This window comes from Malaya genurostris, chromosome 3 (genome assembly GCF_030247185.1).
Source record: "Malaya genurostris strain Urasoe2022 chromosome 3, Malgen_1.1, whole genome shotgun sequence".
NCBI lineage: Eukaryota > Metazoa > Arthropoda > Insecta > Diptera > Culicidae > Malaya > Malaya genurostris.
The window spans coordinates 268,269,429-268,288,648 of NC_080572.1; the positions used below are offsets into that span (position 1 = coordinate 268,269,429).

The 19,220-nt window shown below is 37.2% G+C and overlaps 1 protein-coding gene across 1 annotated transcript; it reads left to right on the top strand.

The window, feature by feature from the left end:
- Nucleotides 1-2,450: 2,450 nt before the first annotated feature.
- LOC131437259 (all trans-polyprenyl-diphosphate synthase PDSS2-like) lies at nucleotides 2,451-17,055 on the top strand. Its single transcript, XM_058606486.1, has 4 exons — nucleotides 2,451-2,812; nucleotides 15,795-16,121; nucleotides 16,179-16,588; nucleotides 16,648-17,055. The coding sequence occupies exons 1-4, from the start codon at nucleotides 2,451-2,453 to the stop codon at nucleotides 16,917-16,919; spliced, it is 1,371 nt and encodes a 456-aa protein (XP_058462469.1). The 3' UTR covers nucleotides 16,920-17,055.
- Nucleotides 17,056-19,220: the final 2,165 nt, after the last annotated feature.

Consider the following 19,220-nt stretch of genomic DNA (forward strand, 5'->3'; position numbering starts at 1 on the left):
GATTCGAATTCCACTTTCTGAAATATGAGGTGAAGAATGTTAAAAGCTTACAGACACCATTTGGGTGACGATACAGAGAATAAATTTACTATTGAAATATGCAAAGTCTTGGTAGTTGATGACCAAACGACATGGTTTTGGCTATACCGATCCAGGGCCAGAGAAACACGTTAAGCCCAGGTGAGTATTTTTTTGTACCGGAGAGAACAACCCACTATTTTGAAGTATTTCTTAGTTCTGATGGGAATTATATTTACCCCTTAAAAGAGTAATGTCGATTCTTTATGATATTACTTTACGCGAAACGCGTAAATTTAAAGTTTGAAGCGTATTCGGAATTTTGTTTCAAACAAAATTGTCCATTTGAATGTTGAACGCCATGAAACTACTGTGGGATGGTTCGAATTGTTGACGTAGGACTACCCAACTAAGGTGCTGAACTCGAAACAGTCGATTTTCGATCAAAACGTGTCTCATGCGAATCGAACAAATCAAAAAACAATACAGCCGCTGTTGTGCATAACAAAACTGTTCAAAAAGTACCGGGACTGACCCACAGATGACGTTTGTAATGTAAAACTAACTTCATTTTTAGAAGTACCTTCAGATAACATGTGTCAAATTTTCACGTCAATTTCACCACAAACACTAAACCTACCGACATATAAGTGACGTTACTGATTTATTTATGAAAATGGATGGAAATAAAGAATTCCTTGAGTTCATAAAACATGACTTTTTAATGTGGGAAAACCACGCAAGCCCAGCAATTGTTTGTGAAGTGTTACCCGCACTCGGAGCCATTGAAAAGAAAAATTTCTGGTATTCGGATTTTTAGCGGTATTTAGCACATCAACTGGAATTATGAATGATTTATGAAAATCTGGGCATGAAGAAGATCTTTTCCCAATGGGTGCCGCGTACGCTCAGAATCTAACAAAAGCAACAACACTTCAACGATCCAGAGAGCTGATCGGCATTGTTCAATGGGAATAAAAATGGTTTCTTGCGTTGGTATGAAACAGTGGACGAAACATGGATCCACCATTTTTCTCCGGAGTCATTCAGGTGGGGAAAGCCGTCCGAAAACGCAACAAGTAGCTGAAACAATCATGGCGTCAGTTCGAGATGCTCGATGTATAACTAAAATCGACTTTCTTTAATAGGAAAGTACCATCAAAAGTGATTATTACATTGAGTTATTGATGCGTTTTAAACGCGAAATCGAAAAAACGGCTTTGTATGATGAAGAAAAAAATCTTGTTAAACCAAGACAATGTACGTGTCGCATTTCACTCATATTTACGAACATTGAAATAAAAAAAATATACTGATAGCGAGAGCGGCGACTTGAACTGACAGTGTGCGTGCGTTAATCGGCTGAACCACAGAAACACAGAAGTACTCAAGGTACTTTGCTGGTAAGTGGTGCATATAAATTTATGCAGTCGCACTTAAAGTTTTGATGAATTACATCATATGGGAATAGGCCTATGCATCCTTCATATCTTCACATCCTTGCTTTACCTTGAGTACTATCATTCTATAATTTGTAAAAACCACGCGCTAATTTATTCATTATTCCGAGTTACAATAAAAATATTCGTATTGTTATAAATAATACTTATATTACCATATTTTTTTCGTTCGAAATTTCAGGAGGGTAATTACCCTCCATTGGAATTTTCGGGTGGGTAGTACTACCCAGCGTATCCACCTCTTTCACCGGCCCTGTACTGGTCCCTGGTTTCCAGTTCCAGAAGTACCGGAAATAATGTTAAGAAATACCATGAAAACGGAACTCATTTCGATTTCTCAGGAACAGCCTAACCGATGTTTACAAACTTAGGCTCATGTTAGGTCATTTGATCTAATAAGGTGAGAAGTGTACAAAATATCAAACTGTCTTTAAGGGACGATACAAAATGTAAAAACTATGTGAAACAGTGGTAGAAACTGTTCCAATATGTTGGTATTGTCCGTTGTTGGTTTAACGGATGATTGATCTGACTTCTAGTTCCGAAATTCCGGAATCATTAGTTGAAGAATTTTAGAAACTTAAAGCCATTATCAACAGAAAAAGGCAATCTTGGTATTTCATTACTTTTGTGGAATTTGACCATTATATTTTAACAGACTTCGCAGCCGATACTAGACGATGCGATTCTTGTATGGCTACTGTTACAATCATACTAACACTAAGAATTCATCTACGGTTGGGTACGAACATAGGACGAATAGCTTGTAAAAACCACGCTCTACGCATTGAACCGCCAATCCGAGATGCCATAAAAAAATTTTTTTTAATGAAACTTACTATAACATTTTGATTCAGAAATACACTAACCGTTCGGTTCCAGGTAAAAGCAACCCCCCGGTACGGTATGCAGTTTTGTTGGACTCACAGCACTTGGGCACTGGCGGTAAAATTCAAATTAACAGTCAACATCATGGCTCTTAGCAGGTTGGTTGCGTCGCGATGTCTGCCACTGTGCTCAACGGCCGTCAATGCACAGTCGAGAGTTCTAAGTGTCCTCAGTGAAATCGGTGGAAGTGTGCCCCTCGGCAGTAGTGCTCTAGTGAAACAAGCCCGACGGATCAGTGCCAGTTCTCGGGCGGGCGAGAAGCTTGCCACGGCCAAGACGGTCCAAAAGCACGACTGGAACCGGGCCGTTAGTGAGGCGGAACAGATCGTCGGTTATCCGACATCATTTCTGAATCTTCGTTTTTTGCTGAGCGACGAGATTGCGAATGTGGCACTACATTTGCGGAAACTTATTGGAAGCAATCATCCGTTGCTGAAGTCAGCTAAGTAAGAATAAATGGCTACAAGGATCTCGTTTTGGGTTTAATGCGAAGTAGTGAGTTGCGGAATGACCCTGGGCAAGATCTCAGCGGATTTGTAGTGAGACGCAATGAAACCGGTGGTAATTCGTGACTTTGAAGGCAACATCGTGCTGTGTTACGACAGCCTCTCGGGTCGTTTTGAAAGTGATTTCGTTGAAGTGGATGCTGAAGTGCATTGATTAAATAATTTAAGCGGGGTTTGCCATACAAGCCGGAGGTATTTGATTTCAATTTAAACTGGGTGAGCAACATTTCTGTGCTAGTTTGCTTCTCAGTAGCTGCAAACTTGGGTAGGTGACGCGACAACAGTGCGGCTTATGGGGTGTAACCTAGTAGTTTAAGTTGTTCGTTATTACTATGGCTGTTTGTCAACCATTCAAACAATTAGTATAATTCCGAGGAATTTTTATTCACTAAATGATTCACCAGTAGATATTATTTATGGAAATTTGCCTGTTGAAATTACGATGTATGCTTATGAAAACTTGATTCGTTTGAAGGTGCAAGTAAATAGAAAAACCTTGATATATTTCAGTACGACAACCATCATTTATAATCAAACTTAAATCAAGGATTTAAACATCTCTCAAACTTTCCACAACATGTATCAACGCATTGAGGATTTTTACACTCGTATTAGAGCAAATTCAGCAGTTTAAAGTTATATATGGAAGATCTATAATAGAACAGAAACTGGAACAAACGTGTCCCCAGCAAGCCGTTCTAATTTTATTTATTCGACCAGTTCGTCTGTCAAATTTAAATCTGGTCTACAATGCCGTTCTAGTTTTTGTATATTTGAAACACGAGTAAAACACTGCTGGGGCTGCCAGTTTTTCTTGTTATCAAATCCAGATTTAAATTTTGTAACTGACATAAATTATGCATCTAGAACACTCCTGAACATGCCCTTATATTTTCCTGTTTGGTTCAGCATTAATCGGAGATTTGCATTTGAATCAGCTGCAACCAAATATCGGAACCAACGAAGCCTTTGAATCGCAGCCGATCGCCACCGCCGGAGTTACAAAACACCCAAAATCAAGCAGCATAGTTTTTCACGCTGTTGTTGACTTTGATCAACGATGATGTTGCATGGGAGAAAAAAATAAAAACTCTCATCGATCCAATCGATGTGCTAGCGTGTGTACCGAGCAAAATAGCATAGCCTACTCCTTCGATCCGCCGATCGCCGCTGACTGTTACGTCAGAGTCCAGCAGCCAAATTCCCATGTAAATTTCGGCTACGGTTCAACGCTGTAGCATACGAGGATGTCGTAACATTAACTCGGAGTAGTACAAGCAGTGACCAAAGATTTGATAGTGATTGAAGTATACGTAGCAGTGCGATGCAGATTTTCCCATGGCATTGTTCATCAAGGTCCAATGGAGATGGGCGGGTACTTGTTCGCCGTCGCCGTTGCTGTTATCGAAAGCGTCGTGGTGGAATTTAGTCTTTTTCAAGGTGTTGGAGTTGCTATTAGTGGTTGCAGATACGCCTTGTCGATAATTCGATTAAAATTATTAATTAAAGTTTTTGGTTTAATCCAGTATTCGCTTAATTTATGCGCTTTCTTATTCTGCATTATCTGAAGTTAATTTGAGTCAATGTTGAAGAATGTTTTTTAAAATCACACCAATGTTTGAGTTGAGGTCTATTCGATACCCTTTTACTTGGAGGAGAGACTGTCTCTTTACCATGCCATATTAATATGTTTAGGAAATATGTTCTCCACACTTCTGGAAGATGGAAAGACTCAACTAAATTCTTAAAAAAGTTCGCGAGAAGTCGATCCAGATCCGACTCCCAGCTCCGGTATTACAGCGTGATAAGTAAAAATATTCTTATTTCATAAATATTTTTTCCACAAGTGATGGCGAAACGAGGCGAATTTTTTTTATAAAACTCACTGGTAAATCCATCTAGTTGGTAGGTCTTGTTAGTTGATAGACTAACAGTCCCCGGTTTCTTGTTCCGAAAACTCCAACAACGGAACTCACTCCGATTTCTCAGTAACGGTTAAACCGTTTTTCACAAATCTTGATTCAAATTAGAGCCCTCATTGTCTTACTATATATTATGCAATGTCATCCAGATCTAACTTCCGGTTGCGAAATTATAGGGCGATGAGCATCAAAATTTTCTAATCGTCATACAAAACCGGTACTCATCGGTATGTGCTGATACGGAAGAAGAAAACACCACCACCACGCTACCGTAAAGTGGCTATGATTTTATTCAACCGCAGCATCATGATCAACCAAACCAAACACCGGTAACAGACATTTGTGCCGGTTGTGTTTTGGAAACGGTGCAAGTTTTTCATTCTCTTTTCGTTCTCCTGTACACAATATACGAAATTGAACAAAGCACACTGTGTGCTAGGCAGAGGTGTCCATCTCCTCTGTGTGACGAAGAGCAAGTATAATTACTCCCCTCGCACAGACAACATCAACGAGAGCTTTTCTCTTTCACACATATGCACCACTGTTATATAAAGTGTGCACGCATCATGAGAGCAAATGTTTATTTTCTTTCAACTGGATCACACCAAATTGCTAAAGCAGAGCTCTGAAATTCTCTGAGGTGGATGAAGATATTTTCTCCAAAGTGTGCACGCCGGTGAGGACTCTGGTGTACGGTTCGAATAAGAGAAGCGTGGGGCACGCATACTCAGCAAAAGTGCAATTTATGATTAAAATTTAGTTTTTCCTTGCTGCGAAAAAGTTTGTCTTAGCAAGGCCATCGTTTCCTTCTATAAATTTAAAAATAATTCACAGAAATGTTCGCTCAATAGCACGCACCAGTGGTCACTTGGGAGTATTTAGGCGAGAGCGCGTGAGAGCGATTCATGCGAAGAGAATGTGTTTCACTCGCACCAGCTGCTTTAACCACAAGCACACACTCAAATTTCGTCTATTCGACACTGAGAAGAGGTGCACTTTCCTTTTTTCGTGATGTTCGCTTCTTGCATCCCCTGTGTAGACAAGAATCTTACAGCAGCGTGTATCACTCGTTTCACAGTTTTCACAGTGATTGCATAACCTTTCTATATGAGAAAGACTAGACATAGACTTGCACATATCACTCTGTAATTCCAGAACCGGAAGTCGAATCAGGACAAAATTCAATAGTAGTCTATGGGACCATAAAACTTTTAGTTTGAATCTAAGTTTTTGAAAATCGGTTCAGCCATCTCTGAGAAACGTGAGTGACATTAGTTGTCACATACACACATACATAGACACATACGCACTCAGACATTTGCTCAGTTTGTCGAGCTGAGTCAAATGGTATATGACATATGGCCTCGGTTCAAAGTCGGTTTTCACAGTGACTGTATAGCCTTTCTATATGAGAAAGGCAAAAATGTTGGTCCTTATTACCGGTGACACGGTGAAAATCGAGTGAAGTGAATTTAGGTCCTTAGTACGGAAGTCGCTTCAAAGACAAAAATAATTATTTGGATGAACTTGATGTCATTATGAACATCACGTCATCAACATTTCGTAGAAAAAATGAGTTTTTTCCGCTACAGTGATCACTTCACTATGCGGATACTGGTAGTAGGGAAAATCAAATGAAGTGACATGTAAGTGAAGTGAATGATGTGAAAGTGGAAGTGAGAACGGTAATAAGGGCCGTTAATATTTTACCCCCAAATTCATGCATCTTGCATATACCCATTTTTCATCATAATTAAAAGAAGGGATTTATGGTCCCGTAAGCTGGTATCGAATTTTAATCGATTCCGAATAACGGTCGTGGCCATGTAACTTTTTTTTAACATGCAATAAAACACAAACGGTTCATCCGATTTCAAAATTTATTTTTTCATATTTAAGTACAATCCTTCCGGTTAATTGTGGAATGTAATTTCATTCAAATGGCTGCCTCGGCTGGCCTTGCAATACGCCATACGGTCGGTCCAGTTTTTTAATACATTTCCGATTGTACGCAGCTTTATTTCAGCACGAATGTTGTCCTTCAAGGCTTGAATTGTCTTTGGTTTGTCCACATAACACTTATCTTTGACAGCCCCCCAAAGATAATAGTCAAACGGCGTTAAATCACAGCTCCGAGGTGGCCAAACGACATCCGAATTTCGACTGATAATTCGATCTTCGAAGACTGTGCGCAGAAGATTGATCGTAGCGTTGGCTGTATGGCACGGAGTGCCGTCTTGTTGGAACCAAATGGTATCCAAGTCTTCCTCTTCAAGTAACGGGAAGAACCAATCGCTAATCATGGCACGGTAGCGCTCGCCATTGACCGTGGCGGCGGCTCCTGCCTCATTTTCGAAGAAAAATGGCCAAATGATGCCGCCAGACCAAAATCCACAACAAACCGTCACACTCTGAGGATGCATCGGCTTCTCCATGATAACGTGCGGGTTTCCGTCTCCCAGATGCGACAATTTTGCTTATTAACATACCCGCCGAGATGAAAATGTGCCTCATCCGAGAAGATGATTTTTTTTGGCAAAAATCGGTGTCTTTTTCAAGCTGATTTTCAAAGTAAAACTGCACTATTTTGACGCGTTCGTCAGGCGTATACACAACCATTTTCGTTCAGAGGAAGAATAAAACTAAGTATCTGTCAAATCAGAAGTGACATTAAGGTTACCAATGTCGAAAAAAACCGCTAGTTTAAAAAAAAAGTTAGATATCGAACCCTGTAATGAACGAACGAATCAACTCTCCTTGCTTGGGTTGCGCTGTGAATTCTACCCGACATATGAATGTGTGTGAATAGCAGAGAGAGTGAAACTCTTTTGTTAATTTGTTATTAACTCTTTTGTTTTGTCATTGCTTCAATTTTCAAGTCCTGGTTAGGACACTAAGAAGCATCTAGAGCTCTGTTTCTATGTTGCATCACTGCCTATTCTGCTCTGCAAATTCTGAGATCGTTCATCGCTCTGATAGTAAATTTGAGAATTACGGAATGGCCAACTCTCAAGAAAGAATATAACGTTTGCTAAGTGTTCCGGATTCCCGTTATTTCGAAACTCTCATTCAGACAGTTATTGAATTTGCAGTAAAAGAAAAAATAAATGGATAATAACATGAAGTATTATTGAGCTAAAACTGGTTTTTAATGATCATCCATTTCTACCTTCCTCATTTTTAAGTATTTCAGATTTAAAAACATCATTGTTTTGTGAATATTATTCCAAACAAATACTAATGCTTTCTCATCTCGCAAAAGATAACCTTGCCGAAATAAAGCCCCCAGAGATATACTCCCTTCACCGAATGTCGATCATGGTGTTAGTTCAGCAATCCGTCGAATCATTATAAATACATTATGAAACCTGTGGCGGTTTGATATGTCCATGGTGTCCAACAATTTAACGAGAAATTTAACGAAATTCATATCATGAACAGTGAAATAAGTCGCTCCATGAAATATGTATTAGTCATACATACTTATCCATGCATGGCATGTTCTTCCGCATGTAAGTCCGGCTGTCGGCCTTCGGCTATTAACCTAGTGTTTAAAATTTTATATTTTGTTTTCCTACTTTGAAGTCCGGGATCAAGATAAACATACTCTTTGACTGATAGGAGAATATTTGACATTCTGAAAAGGTGTATGCATGTGTGGGACGACACTCGTTGAATAATTACACCATGGTGGAGTTTCTCGAAGAATTTCTGAAATGTTTGCATACCTTGATTTTCGTACGCATTGGACAACGGAAGTATGAGAGAGTGTTTGAAATAGTGAAATAGGTTTCTGTTAATTTCAAAGTGTCCGAATAACGATCTTGCCTCAAATTCTTTTGTTTACAATTAGATGGAAGATGTTAGAGAAACTCTGTTTTTTTGATTTCGTGGAACATTGACATCAGAAATTGTTTTCATTTTCGTCTGTTATCACAGACTAACGGACATGACTCTCAAATTGGATTCTTTAATCAATTTAACGGTCATTTTGAATATTCCTTTAGTTGGGACAGTACACGCACATGTAATGATGGCCCTGCGTTACTTTATCAAAAACAATCAGTATGTCATCTAGACTATGTTTACTTTTTTCATATACCAACAGAGTTACCATTCATACAAAATTATCTGCAATGTACTGATTTGTATACATCCATGCGGATTTCATGCACGATACAGATTTAATACATATTTCCAAAACTAAATACCTGAATTGTGCCTACTTCTCATCCTCTGCAATACAAAATTGAACCCATGTTCTGTTACGAAATTTGCTTGCTTCCGGCCTGCCGTCACTTAATTTCGGGTGAAAATTACCAACACAATAAAAAAAAACCTAGATGACTACAAGCTCATTTTACATCGGACCCGATAGTTAACTTTTTAAACATTCCGTGAGAAAAACTAACTAAAAAGTATTAATATTACAGCTATGTATATACCATAAACCAGTAATCGGTGCCACGTTCATTAGAAGTCATTTTTCTGAACAACGTAAAAATTATTGCATTCAAACATAGTTAAAAACGTTAAAAATATTGTCAACGTAATCCCATAATTTATTGTGACGATTCATTTTCAAATATTCTACAAAGCCCGATGAAATCAGGTATCCCTGCAAGCAGCTGATTTGTGTTGACAAGCGGGGGAGAACAAACTAGTCAAACAAAATTTTTCATAACACAAGGGGTGAACCGATAGTAAATAGTTCGCGTAGTTCAATAAGGTGGATCTAGTGCCCCACGAATATGTATTTTTAGAAGAATTTACTCATTGTGTCATGTCTGTTAGTCTGTGCTGTTTTCTCATCTATGTAACAAATTTCTTAAAACTTAAATTCAGTCAATTCATTTAGCATGCAGGTCTTATTAGCTTATAACCAAATAAACTCACTGTGGCTAAACCGATTGAAGTTTGATTTTAATAATAGGATAGTATAATATCTTATCCTGTTCGGATTTTTAAACAAAACAATCCTTATAGCAGCCCTATTTTCATTAACGGCAGCATAAAGTTGTAAAAATGGTTTATTTGAAATATACTCTTCATTTTATGCCAATAAAATGACATATTTTGTTTCTCCTGTCTTCTCACGTGATTCCTGCGGAAGGTAGCGAGTCGTTGTCACCTTTATCTGTGACTACTATTCCAACGAAGATTTTATATGCTAATAAGAAGCAGAATAATGCCTATATACATTTCAATAGTTTGAACTAACCTTAAACGATTTCAATGAATAGTAGCACAACTCCTGTGCCACGTGGAAAAGGTGTGTTCCGGAAGCTCTTCTGTATTCAAAATTATTTGCAAAAGTATGAATTGAAATAAATCTAGCTAATTCACTTACGAATAAATCGATCAATAATAAACGTTGAATACTTAACATTGGGATTTAGGTTTAAACGAATAGCTTTAGTTTATAAAACTAGCCTGTAGTATACATGTAACTAAATTTCTTGGGTGACAGTTCTGTCCGCCTTTCTCGACTGATAGTTCTCTCCGGACCAGAGATGCCAGATATTTTCATAGAAAATCTGTTTTGCCCAGAATGAAAAATCTGTATTTATCTGTATCCACTATAAAATTGAAATAATTATAATGAAAATATGTTGAGGTAATGTTATTCCAAAAATTTATGGTTTGATAATGAGAAATTGAATGAGTGCTCAATATTCATATCATTCTACAACGACGACATTAAATGGTTTCAAATTATCATCACCAATCGGAATCAACAAAACATAATTTCAATATCATATACTTTCAAAATGTTGGCTTGGTGAGTTGATGTAGGATCTCAGCGCTCAACTTAAACTATCAACACCATTTAAAGATTTTTAGATCAATTTGTGATTCGTCGATTGACTACAAAAATCTCATCTCGTCACTACTACCAAAAAGAACTTAGACGAACAAAATTATTTTATTCTTTCCTTTTTTTGAAAATTCTGTATAAATCTGTATTGAATTTGAAAAACCTGTACAAAATCTGTATTCTGTATGAAATCTGTATGTGCATGTAAAAATCTGTATAATACAGATAAATCTGTAAAAATGGCATCTCTGCTCCGGACTTAGCCGAGAGAATCTCCGCAGCTAACGTCTACCCAGAGTTATTTGTAGTGGGCGTCGTTCCCGCAACAATGTTATTGAGTGCGGGAATTTCATCCGGACCTGACTCCCAGTTCCGGCAATAGCAAAGTCTTGGCATTACATTCCTTCCGTGGAATTTGGCCTTTCTGTTTCAACAGACTTCGCAGCCGATTCTTAGCGTACAGAATTATTGCATGGCTAGTACTATGGATCCTGACTGACACTAAGAATCCTTCCAGGTCGGGCTCGAACATACGACAGCTGGCTTGTAAGACCAGCGTCCTATGCATTGAACCGTCAACCTGGGACAGTTCCGGAAACACACTTTCATATACCTAATTGACAACACAAAAAAATACAACATTTTTCGAAACAGATTATGGAACTATTCCAACTAGACCTAGCTATTTGAAGGCCAGGGGTGGCATTATGTATCTCGATTCGACTAAAATTTTATCGAATCGACCACGTTTCGTATTATAGTTCTCGATTTGAAGTCGACCATCGAGCTTCGTTCGACTTCACTCGAAGAAGAATTAGATTATCGAGAAGTTTTGGCATTATGGAACCAAAACAATCGAGCTCGTAAACGACTGAACTCGATAAGAAATGGTCCAAAGGCTTATTACTATCGACTATGATTTTTCGAATACGTTTCTTTTTTATTTAAAGGTAGTTATCGATAACATCTTAGATTTTCATAAACATATTAGTATTGATAATCTTTATTTTAATGCATTGTTTTGTATATCGTTATGTATTTTGTGTGTTTGGCATATTATGTACAAGTCGAACTGTTTAGAAAGCATATTAATTGAAAGCTGTGTGGTGTTTATTTAAAATAACAAAAGTAAATCGAAACTAATCTATGCCCAGTAACTGTAGTTTGTAATAAAATTGTGGGAAAAAGCTTATTCGCTCGATAACGATGAGCAAATAATGTTTTTACCCATATATCTAACTCAAGTAAATTGAAAAATTTGTCCAAACACCTTGAAAGTATTTATAAGATGCCAAAAGCACCACAATCTCGTGCTATTAGCGTGTATTTGACTCTTCAATAGTACCTAAATAAATTATGAATACTACAAAGAATGGGTTGCTCCTGGTATATTAGCTAAAGCAATATCTCCTAATACATATGATAAAATACTACAAAGAAAGCTGCAAAACCTAAAAGCCTTTGATTAAAACAACACATATGGATGACGTAAATTGTATGTGACCTGAAACAATACATGAAAAACACAGAATTTTTTTATTATGATTTAAAAATTCATCGATAAATTGTGTACAAGAACACGCTTGAAAAAATTCTTTACGTTTTCAAATGGAGTGGAAACGAATCTGCTTCTTGATTTAAATTTCAAAAATGTGTTCATGTTAATTTCGTGACAACTTAAAACCGCAGTATTACAAACAGTTTGCTTCTTTTTAGTACTTGAACTGAATAAATGTAATCGAAAATACCCAAACAATAATTCACAGTTTAATTTTGTTCATGATTGCAATGTATATGAGTTTGTTTACCTATGTATTACCGTTTTCGTTTATTGATCAGAGCAGCCCGAAAGCTGACCCAGAGTCGCCCAAACAACGTTTGATATGTTTGTTTTAGCAACCTGATGTCGCTCTAGATTGGACTCCAATCGCGTAGTTTCGCTCTGAAAATTTTCTCGGGTCGCACCACGCATCCAGCCGAGTTTGTTTATTTTATCTTTTTTCCCTGAGTTGTTGTTTAGGGCACGTACCACGTGTTCGTTTTACTCGGAGTCAGAGTAGCCCGCGTCTAGTTTCAAAAACGAAAACGGTATATGTTATGAAAGTTCGAGCAGCGTCAGTCGAAATCTAGTACCACATTGTTAGGATCTCGATCACGAGGTCGAAAGCGATACGTAATGCCTCAGTTCAGTCGAATCGACTTCAAAAATAATCGTTTCGAGCAACTCGATTTGAGATGCATAGTGTCAGCCCAGGGCTGACATTATGCATCTCGAATCGAGTTTCTCGAAACGATTATTTTCGAAGTCGATTCGACTGAATTGTGGCATTACGTATCGCTTTCGACCGCTTGATCGAGACCCTAACAAGGTGGTACTAGATTTCGACTAGCGCTGTTCGAACTGTCAAATAAAAATAAACAAACCCAGCTGTTGCAATAATTGCAATCACGAAAAAAATGAAACTGGATATTTTTGATTACTTTTATTTAGTTCATGTACCGAAAAGAAGAGTAATGTTTGCCATGCGAAATTTCTTTTTGGAACAATTTAACCACATTTCTGTAATTGAAATCAATTGAGACGCCGATGTTTGTACACAATCTAAAGATAAACCTTTGAAATTATTGTTGCTTTGTTGCAAGTCAAATACAATTTACGTCGTCCATATATGTAGTTTTAATCAAAAGCTTTTAGGTTCTGTAATTTTCGTTGTAGTATGCCAGGAGTAAATCATTCATTGTAGTATTTATATCTTTTATTGAAGAGTCAAATTTACGTGCTTGTCATGAGATTGCAGGGTGGTGATACTTTTGACATATTCCATATACTCTTGAAGGTGTTACTAGCTATGAAACCTAACAAATAAAAAACATTATTCACGTTTTGTATGCCTAATATATTTGAAAATTTCGGATCAAATTTTATATTGTTTGTATACTTACAAATTTTATTTGAATGATACTACCCGTGCAAGCTGATAAATGTGATCAATTTCGATCAAAATTTAGCAATTAATCTTTAAATCCAACCAATTAAACCAGGAGTTTTCCAGATGTGTAAATAATACCCAATTTCGAACTCCCCGAAATTCATATTTCATTTTAAGATTATTGATTAATTGATTAATATAAATCGAACATAGCGCAGAAAATCACAACACAATTAAATAAAAAAAAATCCCATTTTCCTTCGCTTTTCCCCACTATCCGTTTGAGTAACGTTTTCCGTTCACCGGTTCCAGAAGTTTCATTACAAACCAAAGTTACTGGACATAGTTTAGTTTCGACTTACTCTTGTTATTTTTTTAAAAGCTATGCATCTTTCAATTGATATGATTTTTAACAATATGCCAAACGTACAAAATATATCAAATCAACATATATAACGATACATTAGAATAAAGATTTTCAACGCTAATATGTTTATGAAAACCCATGATGCTATCGATAATTACCTTTAAATAAAAAGAACCGCATTCAAAAATTCAAAGTCGATAGCAATAAAGCTTTCGACCATTTCTTACCGAGTTTAGTCGTTTACGAGCTCGATTGTTTTGGTTTCATAATACCAAAACTTCTCGATGATCTAATACCTCTTCTAGTGAAGTCGAACGAAGCTCGATGATCGAGTTCGAATCGAGAACCATAATACGAAACATGGTCGATTCGAAAAAAATTGAATCGAATCGAGATACATAATGCCACCCAAGGTTTCGATTTCGCTCAACAGCTCAACTAACCAAAAAGGATAAAAGAGACTTACTTGGTTAAATCAGTTTACTAAGCTCATGAATAGTGTTCTATGCAGCACGTTTTCAAACAAACTTTCTTGCTTTTATTCAAATTCAAAGAATAGTTTTTTGAAGATCCCTTAGTAATATTCATGAAATTATGAGTTACATGAGAAAGGCATCATTACACCACTAGGTAGATTAAAACAGGTTTTAAAATAGCATAAAATTTGATCGACCATATCTTCTAAACTATATGAGATTTTTGACAATGTTTGAAAATAGCTTGAGTCACCAAAAACGCATTTTTCAGTATCTAGTATTTTTCTAGTTACATTTTCAACAGTATTGATCTTCTATCACCAACATTTTACACTGATATTGATTCTTAGGTCTGAAACAAGGATATTGCTTCTTTATTTTCTTGTGATTCAATAAATTACTTACGATACTGCTTGGGATCCTTGGAATCTCGTGTGCAGGAGGAACCTGTTCGGACACTATGTTACTTGGCAAGCAAGTTGATTTTGCTTTATGGCGCAACCTGTACCCATCTCTTATGTATACACTCTTATATTTTTGAATATAAAACTGGTTTTTTGAGCTAAAATAAAGTTGTTATATTGTGTAGTCAAAACTAAACGACTCGATTCCAATACCAGACCGGAAAAATTCCGATGCGTAAACTTTCAAAACCGAGGGGGACGACAGATCTGGTTTTTTCAAATAAAATACAAAAAGTCAATGGAAAGTGAAAAAAACTACATCTATCCAAACATCTAGATCGATCCGTTTAAAAGCGTTTCTAACCGTGTAAAAGAAAGTCAAAGAACATGTGATCTCTTAAAAAGTTTCTGTTACTGGTCTTAACATTCACTGAGTGTCAACATTGATTCGTCAGCAGATTGGTAAAATGAAATTAGGGTTAAACAACATTGAAAATTTGTTTTCTTGGTAGCTGGGAGCATGAAGATGGAATATAATAATTTTTGGTTCGAGTTGAATATAGAAACTGTGGAAAATGACGCAGATATTAAACGAGAATGGCCAACATTCCGATAGGATATGGCAGATAATCCGGAGCATACGCTCTCGGTGTGTGGGTTAGCTATGCACCAGAATATAACAAAACTGATTTTACAGGACGATAGTTCACAACTTTCCGAACTGTCTGCATCTGGCATCTTCATGTGACATTTGCAACTTTCAGGTTTCATGGCCTATTACGATACATCATATCTCCATGATTATGTTTTTAACCAGCAAAAATCCATGAAAAGACGATCGATCCATATTCAACCGTTACTATGTGTAGCAAAGAGAAGCAAAGTGTGCATAATCGTATGCAGCGTGAAAAAGTCTAATCGAAGCGAAGTGCAGTTTTTTAGTGTCGTCCCCCTCGTTCAAAACGATAAAAAAAACTCACTATGCTTACTATGCGTTGCTTTCAGGTCACTCATCTACAACGACAAAAGTCAACAGGCATGGGGTCTGATCATACTGTTGATTTCCAAAGCGGCCGGTCACACCGCCTCGGTTCCGGAGATGGATCAAGACCGCAGCGTGGGTGTGTTGCATTCCCAGCGGGCACTGGCCGAAGTTACGGAAATGATTCGAAGCTCACAGCTGATCCACCAGGGAATCATCAATCTGCAGTCGATGGACAATGCGGGGAATGACCTCAGCGGTGACAGTGATATGATTTTTGGCAATAAGATCGCCCTTCTGGGTGGCGATTATTTGCTGGCCCACGCCAGTAAGCAGATTGCGACTTTGAGGTTGGTATTCTAGTTACGGTCAATTTGTTTGTTTATACCCAGTTGTCACTTTCACAGAAATCAAGATCTGAATATGCTTATGACGTCCGCCTATCGTGACTTGGCGGAATCGGCCTTCATAGGCGACAGTGACGATCAGAATAACCCTCTGCCGTCTAAATCGGAAAAGCCTCCTGGGTCGTCCACACCGGAATGCACTTTGGAAGAGTTGGACTTCGGAGACGTACAGAACAACCTAGCTCCACTGGAAATTGATGGTGTCATGGGTCACCCAGAGAAAGAGTGGTCCCTTCGACATGTCCTTGGTGGAGGAAGTTTACTGGGGAAAAGCTGCCACGGTGCGTTGATGTTGGCTGGACATCCGGAAGAATTGCAGAAGCAAGGCTATCTGTTTGGAAAACACATGTCCCTGGCGTGGCAAGCTTTCATCGAATTGCAACCATTCCTTATGAGTCAATTACCACCGGGTAAGCATTAATCAATCAACCTAGTTCTATCGGTTTCAATATCGAATGCTTCACTTCAGGTGCCCAGTTTAGCTTGGTGTCCGCTCCGGTTCTGTTTCACATGGAATATGATCCCAGTATATATAAAATTATCGAAAAAGGACGGAAGTCGATAGAGGATGTTGATTATTCCGCTCTGCATCACGAAGTATGTCAAGGTCCGGGATTGGAAAAAACGAGGAACCTCCAGAAAAAGCATAGTCTAGCAGCTATGAACGTTCTGGACCGATTCCCTCCGACGGATGCCCAGACAGCGCTGCAGAATATTATTCTAGCTATGCAACAATTGTGATTTTTGCAGGAAATTATTTCAATATTGTCGATTTATAATTTTAAGTGAAATCAGTGAAATTTTTTATACATAAGTATTATACTAAAGAACGGTTTATTTATACCCGATTAAATAGCGTACCGCGCATATACACTGATTACGATCTATAAAGTTCTAATCGTATCCAACCTACTATATGACCGAATAATGGGTGAGTGTAATAATTCTAAATGTTTTTTTTTGTGATGAGATTTTCCGGTCGACAGGATAAGATTAGAACTTCGTCAAGCGCCAACAGGTTTCATATTCGAGTCCCGTCTTCGGGGTGATACTTTTTTGCACATTTCGTTTTTTTTTTTTGCTATTTCATTCATCTGTCCTATTCTAACTTGTTTCTTGTTGGGTATTGATAATATGTAAACCCATCGGAAAATAGATTCGAAAAAATTATACATAGCCGAGATACGCATATTTGATTAAATATTGATTAAAAATATTTTGCTTTGTTATATTATACACATTTATATATATCAATGCATTAAGGGTTTGAACATAAAATGATCACTTCAGTTTTTTTTCTTTTAGCAGTTCATCGAGTGAACTTCATTACAAAGGCGGTGCACAAGCGAATTACTTATTTGATAGCCGAATTTTATTCTCTCAACATTCGTGTTATTCAAACTAGAGTTACTGGCCCTTTTACCGGTATCAGTGAGATCAACGCTTTGCATGTCATGAACCAAATGCTTTGCAGCCTTTTATGAGTGCTGGTCGAACGGCGTATAGCCATGCACATAACGTTTTGAGAACCTGAACAAGATTTGAGAAACAAATATTAAACTTTTATGATCCTGTTGACTTTTTCCTCTGTTTTCGTTGTATCGTGAATCAAGTTTTTGGCTAGTTACGAATGTTCACGAAAGAGAATTCCGGAAAATATTTTTCCATTTTGTTAACAGACAGATATCGAGATGAACAATTCGTTCGCGAGCGGTTCAAAGAACTTTCTGGAAGGATAAGGAATTCTTTCACAAAAATTAATTGAGTTGAATTGAGCATATTTCTTCGTTTTTTTTACGATTGTCATTGATTTTACGATGCTTGTTATATCAAGCGTTGCGAACAAGGCGAAAGTGGAAAACACAACACACGAAATTTCATTTAATAATATAATTTAAGGCCTATGGACTCTAAGTAGTATCCATAAGATCCATACAAAAATATGCTTAAAGGTAAGTTATACTAAATAATGGGCTATACGTGTCGCTTTATTCACTCAGTTTATGGTCGAATGCGGTTTATTGAGTGGAGCTCTAACTGGTGTTTTTCTTTAGTTTTCGCACAACAATGGATTAAAATAACAACCAATTAATACGTACTTTCTGGGTCTATCGACTTTTTTCTTCTCACCACGTCTTCCATTCAAGGGCGTAATAAAGGTTTACATGGAGCCGCAAAACTACTATCCAATAACCTATTTTTAGGTAAAAAGGTTCTAGGGTTACCCTCTGGGATGCATCCCTTGACCGACAGTAATTTTGGAGAAAAACGATCCTGATATTGAAGAGAGTTGCTTCATTCAACTTTTCTTGTTATGCTACAAATATCATAAAATCGTTGTGGTGTAATACCTGATCCGTACTTGAGTATTCATTACTCCATATTATTCGCACTTTGTTAGGGATGTACGATTTTTACTAGGGAATCAAAATACCTGAAGATCTACGATGCTTAGGAGATGCGCATTATTTCATCTGACTGGGCTAAATACGGTTTCGGTAACAATTTTTCATCCGATGGATAATCGGACAAGTAGTGAAGACATTTAGTTCTCGAATTATGAGTTTTGATTTTTCATCAGATCGGTAGTCGATCCATCATTATGACATTCTCCGAATATTCCAATTCATTCGAGAAGGAAGGCAAATATTTTTGCTTATTATTAGCTCTGATATAAAATCGTCTTTTGAAACAAATTGAATGAAATAAGCAAGAAAGATACTTTTTTGACTTTCATTAGGGCTTGTATTCCAATAATTATATTCAACAAGTATTTAAATAATTATATTCACAATTTCAAATTAACAAATTGTCATTACGTTGTATCGACCAATTTAAGCAATTTTATGGTCAAAACAAGACGATAGAGACAAATCTCAGAGCACGACATATTTGCAATATTTACTTCAATCATTTCTAAACTTATATAATATCTTTATATTCTCGCCATTTCGCTTAAAATCAAAATCACTTATGTATCTCATTCTGCTAATATTTAAAAGGTAAACTCCAAACCAAATTCCATATTCTTATCAACGACAA